General features: G+C 38.6%; 1 protein-coding gene across 2 annotated transcripts in view; it reads right to left on the bottom strand.

Moving 5' to 3' along the window:
- SLC35F1 (solute carrier family 35 member F1) overlaps positions 1-19,051 on the bottom strand; it is a 233,193-nt gene that overhangs the window by 10,501 nt on the left and 203,641 nt on the right. For both annotated transcript variants that reach the window (XM_063151066.1, XM_063151068.1), the window contains exons 6-7: positions 15,775-15,827; positions 11,086-11,240 (exon numbers count right to left, since the gene is read on the bottom strand). In XM_063151066.1, the coding sequence (XP_063007136.1) occupies positions 11,086-11,240; positions 15,775-15,827 (208 nt within the window). The remainder of the gene's footprint in view (positions 1-11,085; positions 11,241-15,774; positions 15,828-19,051) is intronic.

Here is a 19,051-nt window from a genome sequence, read left to right as displayed (position 1 = left end):
TCCAAAGGGACCCAAACCACTGAGGTATGGTTTAGAGTGCCTTCCCTGCTCAGCAACTGCAGAAGCTGGAATGCCAGAGCAGAAATGTTGGTTCTCTTGTTGAGAAGGGCACCAAGGGGCGCTGGACAGCTTCAGTAATGACAGTAACTTCTGGACAGCAAGTCTGTCCACTACCAGCAGGATTGCATTATCTTCACACTTAAATGACTTCCAGCTATTTCTTAGGCAAAACATGAGGATAGAGTCTTAAGTGGTAACTTCAAGTCCTACCTTGCTCTCTGAACACAGCTGGGATGAAAAGTGGAGTGTGTAGCTACTTACTCCATATCTCTGATCATCACTGAAAGAAGGAGGTTTGTCTCAACACATCACACATTCCAGCAGAACCCAAAGCAAGAAATTTCTGGTTTGCCTGAATGACAGTGAAAACCTGACTCTGCCCTTGTTGCTATTTGGTGAAAACAAAGAAACCAAAGGAAGTTTTTCCTGTCATTTCATGCATGGCAGAAAGGCCATACTTCTCAATTCCTGATGCTTGCCTGCACTCTCGATATGATCTAATTCAGATGAAATGCTGTCCATTACTATGGCTTATGCTGAATTGCAAATGTTGCATAGAAACCGTGATGACAAGGAACCAGATGACACATTTTCTGAATTTTCCAGTTGATTCTGTTCTACTGCTTGCATGTTTTACTCCATGTAAAACATACTGATCTATGTTTTCTGTCATACAGCAGCACCCTCTTTTTCAGTTCTTGGATTATATTTGCTGGTGGGCACAGTATAACTGGTAAGGCAGTGGTCAGTGGGAAACACCCAAGCTTTCTTACCTTTTAGATGCTGAGGTTATCCACAAGGGAAAACAGTGAGGAGGGTTTACTGGAAAACTGTCACCATAAATTCTATTAAATTTTTAGGAAACTTAATAGATTTCCTGGAATTCATTGGTGGAATGAAACAAACTTATGGAGAAAACTAATAGCATTTTGAGGAAAAATCTCTGAGCTTGACATAGGCAGCTGTAAGGCAAATACTGATTTTGCACAAAGCTGCATGATTTCATGCTTCTTAAATGGCATCCTCAGAAAAAAATAATAATAGCCTGTCATTTCTAAATACATGCCTGATAGGGCAAAATGTTTGTGTGAAACGGCTTATCTTCATTTCCTGAGTGCCAGGAGAGATGGGAACACTGCTTTCTCTTCTCTTTCCCTTTGTTGCCTCTGACATCAGATGTGGAGAAAAAAGGAGCCTGTGTTCAGTACCCCTGCGGTACCAGCAGTCTGTCTAATTAAAAAGTGCAAGGTAGAATGAGTCCTGCAATCTGTTTTAATCTTATCTATGTAGGAAAGAGATTTTTATGTGTAGTTAAAACACTTCTATTACATTTCTCTAATTTCCTGTGAGCATCGTTATTATGGCATAAAGGGGCTTACTTTCTGGTTATTTTATTTCAATTACTTGGCAAGAAAGTGGTGAAGGACCTATCCTTTCAGATGTTCTTAATACAAAAAGGAGGAGCACAACAGAAAAGCTTATAAAATCAATTTTCCCTCCCCCCTTTTACCTTTCAGTATTCTTTGTTGGTTTTCTCTATCAGCTGCCAGTTGCCATGTGTCCTTTTGGGTTTGTGTGCAAGTATTTAATATAGCAGCAGCTGTCTGCTGTAATGATTCTCTATTACTGTACATGAGGCTAATTGTGCCCAGTGCATTCAAAACCACAGTTACAATAACTGATTCATCTTGGATTCTTTGTTTATATTTTCTCTGCTGAATCTAACAATACATTCCTGTATAAATTCCTTCCCAAAAGGTGTTCTTTTTTCCTGGCAATGGAAATTTGGGGCACTCCTACCCTGAGACCCAAGGACTGTGCAGCTGCAGTTACTCTGAGGATGAGTGACCAGGCCAGCTGTCTGGAGGGAGTGTGACATGGCTGTTTCATGTCAGGGTTCTCTGCAGTGTGACACATTTGCTGCTGGCAACGAGAGGCCAAACTGCAGGAGCTCCAGGAGCTCTCAATTGAGTCGACTCTCAAGGCAGGTGCATGAGGGAATCAGAGTGGAGAGCATGTCCTAAGCTGTCGAATCCAGCCCCCCGTTACTGCTTACAATCAGATGACATATTCCATCTGGCAAATCCTTCTCATGCAAGCATTATTAGGGATTTTTTTTTCACTTCCCACTAACCTATTTGAAATTATCCTGGAACCTCCCTGCCATGATTGCAAAAAAATCCCCCTAATTTCTATACATTTTCAGTTTTCACCCATATGTTCTTGTATCATTAGATCAAATAATTCTCATTTTCTCCCTGTGAATTTATAGATGAATTCATATATGTTAAGGTTCCATAGTCCCTCCCAACACATCAAATCCATGTTACATACAATAAAGATTTTTTTAGGGATCTGCATATTCAGTACTTTGTTAGGGCCCATATGGTTACTCTGTCGAGTCTTTGGAGCAGATAAGAGAAAAGCTGTTTGGTGCTCTCGAGCTGACAGAAAAAAACCCTATAGCTACAGCTAGAAAAGTGCTGTCCCTGAGATGGTAAGTTGCCATGTCCTATGGCATTAGCACTTCTTCGTCAATACCAGAAATACCTAGACAGACTCATTTGGAAACAGCTTTGTCACGACCGTGCTCAAATTCTTCCCATCTGTTGCCACAGACACTGCCTCGCACTTTGTGCTTCACAGCATTTCTCAATGTCAGCCAGTTCTGGTTGCCTGATTATTCTAATTCTTCTTCCTACTGAGGGTGCCAAGTCTATTACTACAGTCACTACACAAGGCTGGTCTTCAGACCAACTCTTTGGGACCTCCATCAGCGAGTTCCTTCGAGCATGCTGTTTCTCTCTCAGCACATTGCCTTGTCCTTTATCCTCATTAGCCAGTTCCTCACCTGCCTTCCAATCTTTACATCAATAATCTTGTTCTTTAGCTGCTAATTTTCTGTGCTGCACTGTTCAAAAGCCTTGCACATTAGATCTACCATTTCACTTTTCCCTATAAAAATCTGTTAAATGATCGGACAGACATCAGATTTAGACAGGATTATCTGTCTTGTGTGAACAAGCTTGCATTTCATCCAATTTTCCGTTTATCTCCATGTTCCTAATTATGTCTCCTTCTTATTTTATTGTCTACTCCATGTCAAATTTGAGGCATTCAGATTATTGTGTTCTGTTTCTACTTCTGACATAGTAATTTCCATTTCTATTAAAGAGGGTACATAGTCTTCACATTTAACTCTCATCCCTATTGAATATGACAGAAGGTCCCATTTTTGTTTTGGTGCCAAGTGAAAGATCGTTCAATTTCTGCCTCCACTGTCCTTGTGCAGCAAAACTATTTCTTCTCTTAATATACAAGAACTTTTTACTGCTTGTTTCACTTTCTTCTTCATTGCCAAGCTTGGTTTATCTTTTAGAGTAATTAGATTTCACTCATTCTCTTTTTTAGCTGCACAGTATTATTTTTCTTTTGTGATTTCCTGTCTTCTGTTTATTTCAGTTTTTATTTCAGCATAACAGTTTTTAAAATAGTTTTTTTGTCTAGTTGCATTTGAAGTTCTCCCTTACAAGTTTTCCTCTTATCTTTAAGATATAAAATTCATATTACTATAAGTTAAAGCTGTTAAAAATCTCATTCAGATCCATTATGGGCCTTTTTAACAGAGTTCCTTGCTAAACTTAACACAGGTAGGTGATGGGAATAATTCCAGAAATTTAGTCCAGTTAATAAAATTGTTTGTCAGCAGTGCTGATGTCAAGCATCCATCCCATATCAGGGGTTTGAAAGCTTCCAGTTTAGTGGGAAGGGGGAGTTTAGACAAAAGAAGATGATTTTGTAGATGTTATAGAAGCTAATAAAATACTCCACTGCTTAGATGGAAAGTGTGTAAAAGTGATGTTTTCTAACTGATTTTTTTTTGGTGTGTTGATCCATTCCTCCATTCTGGTAGGAAAGAGAAGCTGATGTAGATGTTTTAGCCCTGTATGTCAGTAGCAGTCACTGATGTGGCTGGTAGGAGGCACAACTGGAATAAGCTCTACAATTCCAGTTGTATACCAAAACAGATTTTATGTATGTTTCTTCCTGGCAGCTCATAGACCATGGCATAACTTGTAGGCCACACATAATTCTTTGCACACTTCCTAAATATTCTACCTTATTTTCTGGTCACATCTTGAAATAGAGTTTACTCAGTTCCATAACAAATTTATAATAAATTACTGCATTTAACCCTTAGCATTTTCTTTCAAAGCTGATTCTGTATACATCTCTGAGGAACTTCTAGTCTTTGTTTCCCTAAGCAAAGGTGAAAATAGCATCCAATTCAAAGAATCATAATTTCAAAATTTTGTAGATTTTCAGTAGCTGAACCTTGTTTAAGCTTTTGAATGTAACTGCTGCCTTGCTGATTCATTACTTTTCTTTTTTTTTTGGTTTCTCTCCTGGGTTGGAAATTATTGCTGAGATATATAACTCAACAAATTCATTGTACTCCCTTGTCTTCAAAATATGCTTGTCTTGGGAAATGCTGAGGTTTTTATTTATGCTGATTTTTTCCTCCACAAGTAATTACAAAACTTAGCCTCTTGGTCTTTGCTTTCATATTCATTGAACATCATTTAGAAAAAGTATGTTGTCAGTAAGATCCATCTCTTTAGATAGGATGGCTTCATTATGTTTTTTCTGTCTGCACTTTTTCTTGTGATAAAGAAAAATGTAGTTATTTGCTACAATGTTTTTTGCTCTCTGCAGTTTGCAATCCATTTCTCGTTCTTTGATATTATGCATCTTTATTGCTGTGACCTCCCAGCTTTCCTTTTCCAATCCATATTCACCAGCACCTTTAAAATCAATATGGTTTTGTTGAAGATTTATCATTAATTCCAGTAACAGGAAGAGTTCCCCTAATACCTTTGAGCTCTCATACTGCGTGGGAATTAAAAGCTATTTATCTCCTTCAGATTCTAACTACACTTCACCATGTACTCTTGTTGTATACTTAAGAGATCTCTGAACAATTCCCTAATAATTTCTTCACTAATTCCATAAATTTTACATTTTAACATTTGAGGTATGCAGGAAGGTGTGACACTAAGAGATAGAAAGACGTGGTTCAGAAGTTACCCGCAATAAAAAGGGGGTGGTGATGTCTGCTTTGGAGTATTCTAAGATCAAGACGTGTTCACTTAGCATTTTGATAATTGGGCATTTTCAACACAAATGCATTTTCCTAGAAAGCTTCAAATCAGTTCTGTTGTGTACAGTCTTTTAACATGAGACCAAATGAAAAAATCCCAAGCTAGAAGCACTGAAAGCAAGCTAAAAAACTTTACATTTAGATGAGCTAGTGTCTGAAATATATATTTGAAATCAAAGCTTTTATCATAACTTCTGCAATATGAATGCCTCATCATTTACACCTTTCTTGATGCCTTCCAAAGAGTGAGTATCCATGTTCCACTATTCATGCTTTGCAACTAATGAATCTATTGCAAGACAGCACTGTGAAAGGAAGACATTTAAAAATGCAGTATTTTGAAAAAGCTTCCATATCCGTGCTGTGTTGTTAAAAACCTGTCAGGCTGTGCAACATCTTAGTGGAAGACACTTTGTTTTCCAGCTTCTACTCTCTTCTGTCAGTTTACTTCATAGCTTTTTTATTGTATGCCATCCTGCATCATCACAAAAAGGGTGAGTGGATGGGGCCCTTTCTGTCACAGAAATCTGTGTGATCAAAGACACACTTAACTCCTTTACACCTCAAGGTAGCTCTTTAAATATAGACACGTAACTATTTTCTAATTGACTAGAATTTGGAGGAGGAAATTCAAATAGCTAACCAATTAAATAAATAAATAAATTTAAAGATATTTGAAAATGATGCTGCTTAGCTGAAAGGCAGTAGAGCTTCATGGGAGCAGAGCTGTTGAGAGGACATCCACTGTAAGAAATTTAGTATTTTGGAAAAGAAAAGGAAACATGAACATAGGGGTTTTTTTGCACATTACCAATGAAATAAAGAATTAACTAGTAATATGACTTACCCTCATTATTAGCACAGGCTTAGAAGTATTCACAAGGATAAAAGCCCTGTGAGATTAAATTCCATTAAAACAGGAAGTTTATGGATCAGCAACCTGCATACTCAATTTCATCAGGAAAATATCTTTAAATATATGACTGAGAAAGTGATAGTGTAAAAAACAGCTTTTTAGCCTGCCCTGCCTGCTTCCCTAGAAATAATGATGCACCACTGACAGCACCACTGTCAAAGTTTAAAATAGGTAGGTGTTAGTTCCCTAACAAGTGCAAGCAAACAGGATCTTACTGACTTCAGCTAATACTGTCAGGGAAGTTAAAAAAAAAAGGTGAGAACACAAACTGAAGTATTTTCTCAGGTCAGAGGTTTGGGAAAAGTCTCTCCGATGTTTATGGATGGCTGCCAAATAAAGATCAAAGTAATAAACAATCCTCCCCCAAACCAAACCAATTTTATTTAACTCCTGCTGTCAAACCACAGACTTTGTATCCATCCTGCTCCAAGAAAATCCAGGACTGCCTGAAGCATATTGAGTCAAGGTCAAAAATAAGGTTTCATCTGTATAGTCATGAAACTGTGAATTTTTCTAAAGATTACTCCTTGAGTGGTAGGCTTTTCTAATTTAGGAAAATGAACTGAAGTGCACCAAAGACAGCAGAAAAACTCACACTGACTTCAATTCATGTTTGTAGCAAGGGCCAAATTTTCACTACAGTGAAGACTGTGTAAATCCCAAATTCACAGGCATTGCTTAGGATCTCTGCTGGACCAAAAACAACAGGAAACCCCTTCACCCTCTCTTCTCCATCTAGAAAAATCCCTGTCTTCATGGCTTGCTTCTTGATGTAATGGGAAGATTGTCATTTGCTCTCTTCCACTGGATGGATACTGCTAGAATTAGCACTGAAAGCTAATTTTTAGAAACATCACTTAGTATCAGCAAAGGAGGTCTCAACTAGCATAATTTCAGATTTCTGGTCCTGGAAGGTTTTGAGTACCATGTTCATCTGTCTATCCAAGTCCTTTGTCACAGATACTCCCTGAGATTCTAAATCAAGATACACGAATTACTACTATATCCAGAAATTCTGAATTTTTATAGCTGCCTCTTGGATAAAGTCATGAATGAATTTGCCAAGGAATAATATAATTGATTGTGCTTAGCTTGCTAGGTAATGATATAATATAGTGTGATTCAACCTGCTGGTCCAGAACACAATCAGTATTCCTGCTCTAGCTGCTGGAAAATATAAAATAAACTGCTTAGATTATTTAGTGAGAACATAATTTTCTTAGAATGACTAAAGACAACATGGAGCTTGCAAATGAAAAGGAATAAGTCTAACAGTTCACATAACAAAAGAGCTTAGGCTGAGATCAAAATATAAAAAAGAATACTCCTACAAAAAATGGCCCCATATTTATATAAAGTTCCAACTCTATGCACCCAGAGAGGGGGCCCTGAATTTTTTAGCACCACTCATGTTCATGAATCCATAACAAAGAACGGCCAAAGACAGTCCTCTTTAGCATAAGACCTGTTACTTGTGCTAAAGAGGAAGGTAAAATGAGAACAGACCAGCTAGGAAGGTTTTGAACACAAAAATTGTATAACACATCTCAATATGGTGAGAATTAAAAAAAAAAATTAAAAATATGGTGGTGTATACTTAAATGCTATGGCAGTGGTGGATATTCAGCTACCAAAGAAGCCAGCCATTTATCCATCCACTGGAATATTTGAAATCAATTTTTGATTACAGAAAAAAGACATCTTTTATTTGGAGGATGCGAGAACTTTTAAGAATGATGCATGACAATCTAGTAATCTGTCTCCAATTGAAAGCCACTTATTTTTACATTTTAATATGATAAAATCTTGAAAAATTAACATCTTGAATTACACATATATCACCAGAATTGTGTCAAGTTAACAGGCTGAATTTCCAGCTTCCATGGGCCTGGAAAGTGTTCAGTGTGCTAAGAAGATGCCTGCATGTGGGGTAAGACTAGAGATGCAGCTGTTTATAAACTCAGTCATGTCCTGCATGCAATGATGTTGCAAGGCTGTATTATATAAGAATGAAATGCTAATGAATCAAAACACTTCAAAGACAATCTTCTCTTCAGTTTGGTTTCAAAAGCTCTAAAGCTCAGTTAAACTAATTTTCTGCATTTTCCGTGGATTTTCATAGATCTACTGCTACAGGTGCAATAAACCTGTCTGGTGATAAAAGTAGCAGCAGAGGGAAAAATCACAACATCTTGAAAGCCTCATAAAATGATACTCTGCAAGGGACACTAAACCACTCAGTTGATCCTGCTTGAGCAAAAACCCATTTGTTTCCCAGTGAAGTGGGGCTGTGCCCATTGGCCAGTGCAGAAAAAAGCAGAAGGAGCTGCAGGAGATGTACAGCTGGCTAGGAACAAAACAGCTCTTTAAAAGCTAGGAAACAAGCAAGTGTACACAGTCCTAGGAGGGGAATTATTTTGGATCACTTCATACCAATTTATCGGACTTCATTATTGAGTGCAAGTCACACATTTCACAGTTCCACTTCCTCGATAAAATGATACCTGTTAGCAAACCATAAAGAAAAGGTCATCTGACTATGAATAAAAACACGGTAACTAAAGAAGAAACCAAATAACTAAGTGGACTTTGAAATCGACATAATCTTTGCATATAGCTTTTCTCTTCAAATTTCATCTGCAATGTAAGTTTGAAGGGTGTGAAAGGAGACACGGCTTGAGAAATTGATGCTGCATTTCAGATAAAGGTCCTTTCAAAAAGCCCTTATAAAGGTCTTCTCCGTTTCAACACTTCAGCTGGGAAGAAGAAAGGTGAGACACATGAGTTGTATGGAGTGCAGGATGAGGATAAATTACAAAAGAAATGCTGTGATGAAAAATGTCAGTGCTGGTTTGCTGTCTATGGGGTAACTGGCTGCCTAGAGAAACAGAGCAAAAATCATTGCACCAGGTGCTGGAGGGACCATGACCTCGAGCTGAAGGGGCTGTCTCAGGGAGGATGAAATCCAACCAGGTGAGGTGCAGAGTAGGGCTTGCCCTGATTAGTGAAGGCTGAGAGACAATATGATTCCCCTCTACTGATGTACCAATGGAGTAAAATGCCATGGAGATGGGTATTCTTGCTGCTAATGGATACTCTTGCTAGAAAGTTGAATGGACCAAAACCAGGCACAAGTAAATTTATGCTGGAGATAAGGAGGTTTGTAACTGTTGGAGAAGTAATGTTCCGCAGGTCTTCCAAGGAAAGCAGTGGAGGTATAAAACCTGGATAGGTTTAAGTAATTGATAAGTGTTTATGAAAGCAACAGCATGATACATACAGTAACCACAGGATGAGACTTTCAGTTTTCTAATAATTAGAGCAAGGGACAGAGGGGACCATCAGTTACTTCAGATGTGGAACTCAACCAATTTACCAGGACACATGTTGAGATGGATGCTTTCAACCAGAAAACCTCCCAGTTCTGAGCCTTCTACTCTTGGACACTTTTCTCATACAGGTTTTGGAGGGAGACCAAGATGCCATTATGGATGGGAGCTGACATGCACTTACTGTAGAATGATGGGGGTCAGTAAAGTTGAAAATTCTGCCTTCCTGGCTCTGCTAATGTATCCATCAGACACAAGGAAGAAATTAAATCTTTAACTCACCTTTTGCCTTTCAAGCATCTGAACTTTGGAGTCTGTGTTTGCAAAATTGCCTTTTTTGTTAGGTTTGAGCAATGCTGAGCACAGAGCTGCTCACCCTCTGCTGCCTTTTGAGTCTTTTCCTCTATTGGAGTTTGATTTTGCTAGTACACCACCATCACTGTTTTCAGAATAACATTTGTCTTTCATTGTGTAATTTACTAATTTTTCTTAGAAACAGTGGACTAACACCCCTAAATATATTTGTCTGTGTGTATCAAATAATAGTATTTACAGGACATAGTTTTCAGACAACACCTGATGTCAAACACTTGGGGTTTGAAGTGTGAGGCAGAAAGAAGGAGAAATGATATCACCATGAGACAGAGCTGCAAAGCAGCAGGCAACCCCTACATTGTGTTTTTAGTCAAATTTTTGTTTCTATTCTTGCTTTTCTTGTGCGTGCAGAATTCTCAAAGCCACAAAACCAAAATAAAAGACAGCAATGACAAACAATTTTGTGTTGAACTCTGAACATTTGAACTTTCACTGTCACATTCAGAGTCATGCAAGTATTACTACTACAACAAAATCTGATATAAGTTGATTAGACACTCAGAATTTTAAGGCTTTCTTTTGCCTAAGACTTCTAACACAATTTAGCTATCAAGTAACCTCCCTCCTATGAATAAATGATGGTAGAAAGCAATTACTTCCAGCACTGAAATGTTATTTTCACAGGATGGACACTGGTGGGAGATATTTGTGAATAATGAAGTGCCACTCCTCATAACTGGAGGTCAAATGTGGTCCTGTACCACATGGTGCTTTAAACATTAGGGGACCTGGGAGGTCAGAGTTTAACTTAAACACAAATATGCTGCACATTTTGGTATTTACAATACGAGGCAAGCCGCTGGTCTGGCAAAGAGAAAGGTGCAATTCATGAACAATTTAGTTATGAATTCAGAATCAGTATGAATGAAACAACCTTATTGCCAGGCAAAAAAAAAAGTCTGTGGGAATTTTGGAAGAGTCCCTCCCTTCATGCTGCCACATTAGGTCTGTTCACTGCAATTGAAGGTAACCTTTGATAGGCAACATGAAATTAATGATTCAGTGGCTGATAAGCAGGTACTCAAATCTTAAAACTTGTAACAAAAAGACCAAATGAGCTCTCTCAGAAAACAAATAATGAAATAAAATTTGTTTTAGTGTAGGAAGCCTGAAGTAAAAAAATCAACTTGCACTTTAACTGTTTAGACCTAACAAAGCTTGGAGGCTTCTTTTGTTTCCTTGTCCTTAACTGATGTTTCTTGAGGCATGCTGCTGTTACCAAACATATCTCTCATTTCACATACCTTGTAGTGGAAGAGGAATAATCCACAGAAGAGGCTGTACAGGTCAGCTGTGAGCAGGGAGAGGTTGACAGCAGTAGCACTGGTTTTCTTTATGACCACTGGCATGAAGCTGTAGAGGCCAAACATACAGGCACTAAAGCCAACATACAGCAAGCCTGCAGAAGAGAAACAAGAGGCAAAGTGACCTTACAGCCTGCAGAAATGACTTTGCTGGGACAACCTTCTGCCAAAGGTTGTGCTTTTAGGAAAAGAAAGAATAATGCTTTTTAAAGAAAAATTCAAATTAATAATGTACACATATACAGACAGTGAAAACCATATCAACACTGGACATGGGGTCCTTTGGGGTCTCCATAATAGCAGAGCTGTTTCAAGTTGGTGTCATATACTACCAGTGACTACCTCATGTCCTACTTAGATTTGGACATAATGATGCATTTGAATGTATCAAATTCAGTCTCTGCAGGAGCTGAATGTCCCCAGCACCAAGTGAGTTCAGCTGAGTTGGATGGACCACACAGTGTTTTTTGGGAATGGACCCAAAATATGAATGCAATATTATTTTCAGAGGAGTTAATGAGCAAGTGGATGAATGCATGAGGACAGCACTCAAGTGTCAGAGATCCTAGACCTATTTTGCCACCAAAACTGACAAATCACTTCAGATTTTTGCACTTCTGTTCCTCTACTCCTTTTTGTCTGCCTTCCTCAATAAAACTTTTGTGAGCTGAAACTCTTTCCTGCTACATGTTTACAGAGTGCCTCACACAAATTAGATTGTTAGACACTAATAAAATAAAAATACATTACAGTAAAAATCTAAATTAATTAAAAAACCTAAATAACTTACTGGGAAAGAATTCATTGCTTCAGTTATTACTTGATAAATCCCAAGGCAAATTAATCAATATGAAGTTAAAAAACCAGCAAACACTTTACTCATCTGCTCTCATGCAAATGATATTTCTTAGGCTGCTGTAAGCTGCAGAATTCCCAGCTGATATGTGCATAAGCCTAAATTTAGACTCATGCCAGCTCTTCAGAACATGTTATTGACTAAAAGTTGTAGAAAATCTGATTGCTAAAGTCCTGGAAGGGATTAGAAAGGATAAAAAACAAAAAAAAGCCATACAATGGCCATATATCTGCATGTGGATCCATTTAGTTAAAAATACTTTAGTAAAGCTGTCTAAAGGACAAAAATCAGCCGTGACAGATTGAGTCTTTTGGAAGCATATGAACTGAAGTGTACATTCAACTGAAATGAACATAGCAGACACAAACTATCAGTGTCCATACATATTATGGCACGATAAGGAATTTTGAATTTATATTCAGAATATGGACAATTATAGCAAAAACTTTTTGCTTTTACCCATAGGCAGCAAATTTATAAGGTGTGCATTCTATACTGGTAACAGAATTACGTTTTAGGCAGTGCTTGAAAGCTGCTTTATTTAAACTCTGTGACTCTTCTGTATCAGGGAAATAATTGCACCATGTGGAATTAAGTTTTGGTCAATGGGAAATTGTTTTGCATACAGGAGCACTAAGCCAGCTTTTCTTGCAGGCTCAAGAAGAACAGGTCAGGCGCCAAAGCCATTCTGGATCAGAAGTCAGTATTGTCAAATACAGTCTGCAAATCACCAGCTGGTCCACCAAGCGTCTGGCTGTCTGGATTTAACACAGCTTTGCTGGTTTATGCACTCAACTTACAGTGTAATTTTATGGTACTGCCTTGGTGTTCACATTATTTGACAGCCAGCTTCACAGGTTGCTTTTCCAAAGGGCATTTCAGTTCCAGTGGAAAATTGCTTAAACTGTAGCTGTCCTAGCAGAGGTGAATATAAAGTGGCATTTAATTTACAGCTTCAAAATATATGTAATATCCACCAGTTGGGTGGCATTTAGTGGTGACAATAAACAAATGAAATTAACATAATATGATTTCCAGATATATATGCTTCTTAGAGGGCCAATTTTGAGACTGAAAATATTATTTAAGTCAACAGCTTGAAGCCTCAGCCTCCTCAGGTACCCATGCAGTGCAAACAGCAGCCTTGGGAATCGCCTCTAGTGCTGCAGACCCAGCAGACTCCAGAACCTCTCTGGGCAACCTGCTCTGCTGCCTGCCTGCCCACAGTGTGGAGGTGGTTTTCTTTATATCCAGTCTGAATCTGTCATTTGAGCTCTCATCCTCCTGCCATGCACCTCTGGCAGAGCCATGTACCAGCTCTGTCCTTTAGATAACCTCCTTGCAGGTAACTTCTCCTCCACAGGCTGAACAAGCCCCAGTCCCTCAGCATTTCTCCATTTCTCTTTACACTTGGTGTCTTCACACAAATAGGCAGGATCTGTCCCTAGGGACCACTCTAATACAGCCCAAGCAGGACAGAGACCAACATGACTTGAGAACTTCTTGTTCCTGAGCAAGGTGGTTGAATGTTGCATGGTGCCATGATGTACAAATGTTGCCTTTGTGCTTTTACTCCAAAAGCAAATGTTTAATTGGCATGACATGGAATCAGTTATGATCTTCCATACTGCCTTGGAAAAAAGACCATTCAGAAATATTCAAACCCCTGGTAACAAAGGACACTTCCTTGGAGCTACAAACTGGCTTTTCTCTTACATAAAACTGATGTGAGTTTATTTGTTAGTATTTCATCTATCACTATAAAACTTGTCATGGTCTCATATGAAACCATTCTCTCAAAACTGTAAAATCATCCTCCTTTCAGTGTGGTTGTCAGCAAGTATTATTACTTAAACCTTCAAGGATACAAACAGAGCTACAGTGATTCACACTGAGTGTGAAGATGATGATATGTATCAGGGCAATTTCCAAAATTAACACCAGGAGGGACACAGCCTGTGTTAAACATGATAGACATAACAGATTGGCTTTAGATCTTTATATTCAAAAATCATTTGCATCAGTTAAAAGCTAGCTCATTTCATCTTAAAAGCACAATTATGGCAGATGGCAACAGGCCACCTTGATTTATTTATTAGGTTGCCTGCTGTGACTTTATCAGCACCATTCGGAAGGCTGATGATTTAACTCTGCTGGACTGCAGGTTTGAGTCTGTCACAGTGGATAACTACCCAGGACAAGGCCGTGAACTCCCTGATACAGATTTGTCAATCACTTTTTGACAATCTTGTATCACTGCCAATGCAATGCAAAGTACACCAGGTGCAGTGGAAGCCAAGGAAGAACTACAGAACTGTCACCATTTAATCCATGTTCAACTACACCACATTTCCAATTATTGCTCTAACAAAACAAGTTCATATCTATGATGGTTTTGCTAAGATGATCTCAGCCTTGTGAAGCATAAGGACTCTTCAGAATTAGTAATCAACTTTCAGGGACATCTTGGCAGCATCACAGATTAAGTAAGACCTTATTTTAATAGCACATTTCACTGATCTGAGTTTGAAGAGAAATCTCATGGAAGTATATACGACATTTACATGGACAGTAGATTAATTCACTATGACCACTGGTATCATCAGTACCAGATTAATTATGTCCCTAAGCTCCTTGTCATGAAATATAAACAAACACTGATGCAATTATGCTAACTATCTCATATTAAAGAAGGCCAATACACTTTAGTACACAGTTGAGTGTGTCTCTCCATGGATACTTTAAATTGATTTGTCACTTAGTTTTACAGCTCAACCATCAAATTTCCAAGATTTCTAGGTGCAATGTTTTTTGAAAAATGTGCTGTATTTATCAAGGTTTAAGATGATGAAAGGAAATTGCAAACCAAGTTTAAAGAAACCAACCGTATTCCACAATTTGTATCCCCTCCCCTCAGGGAGACCCCACACAATCAGTTGTTTTTGCACACTTCTGAGTTGTCATTTTGATGTTCAGTCTGAAACTAGGTAAAGAGCTGCTGTCAATGGATTGCCAAAGCTTGAGTCCTCTGCAATCAATCAGGTCTGTGCTACTAGTATTCTTTTATTTCTTCTATTGTCATAAACAGTGAAGGAGTGATTATAGGGACTCCCCTAGATATCGATTTGCTTTTAAACCAAATAATTCACTGGACCAATTAGAAGGCACTCATCAACTCAGCTTCCAAACTGAAATGGGAAAATGCAATCCCCTGCTTGGCAGAACACCATAACTGCTTCATTGGGCATGATGCTCCCAAAACTTGTCTAAAAGGACACATCTGCTTTATTCCACCAAAACTATTTTGAAAGCAATTAAATCACTTCCATACAAAATGTTCCTCCTGGAAGTGAATTTATGAGGCTATAATATGCACCGCAAGTACTTTTTTAGGTTATTTTGTTAGGCTCCATTTTCTTTCCTTGGCTTTCATTGGAAAGGTTTGGCTCTTAATGACTGCCTCATTTATGGCCCCAGTGTTGCATTCAGTCTTAGAACTGGAACCCCACTATTGTTTTACTTTACGGCTGTCTGAATGGTTATCTTACAGCATTCATATGTTTAATCTGATTTTGCAGGGAAGGCACAACACACCAATGGAGGACAGATTGTTTGGGAGCAGTTATGAGGCTCAACCTTCGGTAGTAACCAGTGGAAAAGTCACTGGTTAATAGCATTGGCTCCCTTGAAACTCTGTGCCTGCCTCCCCAAATGCTGGCTGTCTCCACACCTCCTTCAGCAACCATCTCCCATGAGGTAAAGTGTGTTCTTACCTATTTGCCAATCCCAGGGGACCTTCAACAGCTCTTTGTGTTCCATGATTGCACTAGAAGAGAAGGAAAAATTTGATATAAGAGAACAGAAGTTAAATTACTTCCACTCATTGAATTCAAGTGCTGGACGAAACAACATAAATAACATTAAACAAAAAAATCTCTGTAGGAACCAAATGCAATCAAGAGTTTACTAATCTACTCTGGCATTATCCCTGTGTCTGTGTATTTGAAAGATCTTCAGGGTAGTAATCAGATGTGATAGCATACAATTTCTCCTGGTTTATTTCCAGCTCTCTATATACCTGCTCTACTTGCATATCCCCTAAACGTTCAATCCTCTTGTACTTTTCTGACTTAATATTCTGAAACCTTTTGAATGTTAATTATTAATAATATATCTATAATAATTTATTTTACACTGCAGTAGCTCTGCAGTGTAAAATAAATAGATATCAGTCTGGTTTGGGAAGCATCCTGTGATTTGTTACACACTGAGAGAAAACAGTCACAGCAGGGAAAGTCAGGATAATAAGCGAAGGATAGGCAAACCTGCAAAAGTCCATTCTCAGTATCTTGTAAATCTTGTTCTGTACATTAACATCAAAGTCACAGATCCATACAATTCTAAGGTGCCAACAAGTCAGCTCTTCCCAATCCAGGCAAACAGACCCTTGGAGATAAGACATCTCCCAAGCTAGGTCTTCGTGCAGGTAACTGCTTTCCCTGTCTGTGTGATTTCCAGATAAATCCAGCTGTGCAGAACTCTTCATGCTGGTCTGGACACTATTTTAAACAATTATAAAACACGGAATTATACAGATTGAAAAACAAAGTACCTAGTAGGAAAGGTGGTATGTGGAAGACCAGATCTAATAGTAAACTACAGGAGCTCAGCATCTTCCAGATTAATCTAGTCTAAAGAGTTGCATCCTGGAAATTTTAATTTGCTTGCTGCTGATGTGAGGCAAATCTAATACTGTGTACAGAATAATAAGACTATATTCTCTGCAAAATAACTAAATTATAGGTGTTTTTGCATGCATAAGGTATATGTTTCTTTCATCAGTAATTCCTGAAGAATATAATGAAAACAAACTGCAACATCTCTTGGTCTGGAAAAAAAATTTTCACATAACTTAAACGTAGAAACATTGCATTCATATTATTGTATAGCCAACACAAAAGATGTATAAAACAATATGCTATGGCTTGTGATTCCTTATGATCTGTGAAAAAAGAGGAGTGAGAGAAACTCTGTCAGAAATGGCCATTTAGTGATGCCAGAGGCACTGAAGAATTGGAATCACAATGATTTTGAAAGGTTGTGGTAGTTGGAGGAGGTCCCTGATGACTGAAAAGAGACAAATGCAACATTCAGTTTAACATAGAACAAAAAGTATAGCCTGGCCAGCCAGATTATGCTAACCTTTGGGAAGATTATGGAACAAATCCACCCAGAAGCCATTTGCAAGAAATGAAGAAGATGGGTTCCAGTGGGAAGAGCCAGCACAGTGCTCTCAAGAGCACTGCCTTCTTTGATGAGATGACTGGATCGGTAAATAAAGGACAGGAAAGGAATGAGAGTATGTGTGTAACCTACTGTTACTTTAGCAAGGTTTCCAACATGATTTCCTTACAGATCTTACAAAACTCAAGAGGTATGGACCAGATGTGTGGACTATGTACAATGTTGTCTATAGAAAAGGGCAAGAAGAAACCTCATGAAGTTCAAGGAAAGCAAGTATTAACTCCTGCACTGGGGTGGAGTGACACTATGAAACAGTACAGGCTGGGAGCTGACTGGATAGAAATTGTTTTCCAGCAATAAACCTTAGAGTGCTGGTGGACAACCTGGACCCAATTCAGCAATGTGTCCCTGGAGCAGAGGAAGGCAATAACATCCTGAGCTGTGTCAGTAAAGGTCTGGCCAGAAAGCTGAAGGATGTGATTTGTGAGACAGCAGCTAGGGTCCTGTATCCAATTATGGGCTGTCCAGAACAAGACAGACAATAACAAATTGAAGAGAGTACAGTGGAATTCCATCACAATGGTCAGGCAGGTTGAGAACAGGATGTAAGAGGAGGTGCTGAAACAGCAGGGTTTGCTTAGCATGAAGAAGAGAAGTCTAAGCTGGGGGAAAGGAGGACACAACGATAAATTTTCCGTCTTAACTATGGGTATGGGTAGTTACAGACAAGATAGTCGTACTTTTCTTGGAGGTGAACAACAAAAGGATGAATGACAATGGACACAAATTGCAGCATGGAAAACTGATTAAATAACAAAGGAAAAAAATTGTCAAACACTGGAACAGGTTGCCCAGCATGACTGGCAGTACTATTCTTGGAGATACCAAGAAATCAACTGAACAAGTTCCTAAGCAGCCTGGAGCTTGAACCAGAATCACCTTCAGGAGGGCATTAGAAAACAGGCCATGTTATGATTATGTGATTCCATCAGATAACCTTATCTCCATTTGCTGGGTAATTGTGACATCCCCAGCTCTCGTAAGCTAATCTCTTATTCTTCCTCCCTGCTTTAATCATACTCAACATACTAAACTCTTTCCACCATGTCTGGGTAATCAGTCAACTCATTAATTCACTGTTTCCCCTGACACCTTAGCTCTTCCTCCTTTGCTGCACAATGGGCATTATGTGTGTTTATTTTATGTTACAGTCTAAGACTCCTTCAGTTGAGAGGATCTAAAGGTCCTATATTGCACCAAAGTGGCCAGTAGTTTTTCAAAGAAAGATCCTACAAATTTAACATGAGGAATTGGCTTCTCTTTGATGCAAGTGTTATATTTAGTTAGATATAATCTCTATGAACAAATAACTGTGACTTCTGCTATTCATTACAGGTAAAGGTAAGAAAAAGGCACAGGTATGAACTAAGTGTGGTTGAGTCTCCAGAAGGTGCCCAAAAAGCACTATCAGCAAAAAGCTGCAGAGGCTGCTGGAGAAAAACCTGTTGGGAGTGAACCAAAGTTGGGCCAAAGTTTGAATAGAAAAACCTTAGGGCTTTCATCAAAGAAATGGTTTCTTATTGTTTCCTTTCAGTTGTTTCTTCTTTATAAAAAGATGCCTTATTCCAAAACCAGATTTTCACCAGCAGAACAGCTCACAGACCCTGAATTGTGACTAACTGCTTGGGTCAAGAGGGAGGAATGACACAACAATTGAATTCTGGAGTATGAGACATTTATATGACAGTTTACACACACAGAGCAAGACAAGGGTACTGCTTTGATGTCCTCAGAATGTTAGTATCT

The sequence above is a fragment of the Melospiza melodia genome, chromosome 3, assembly GCF_035770615.1.
Source record: "Melospiza melodia melodia isolate bMelMel2 chromosome 3, bMelMel2.pri, whole genome shotgun sequence".
NCBI classification, from domain to species: domain Eukaryota; kingdom Metazoa; phylum Chordata; class Aves; order Passeriformes; family Passerellidae; genus Melospiza; species Melospiza melodia.
This window is presented reverse-complemented; position numbering and strand designations above follow the sequence as displayed.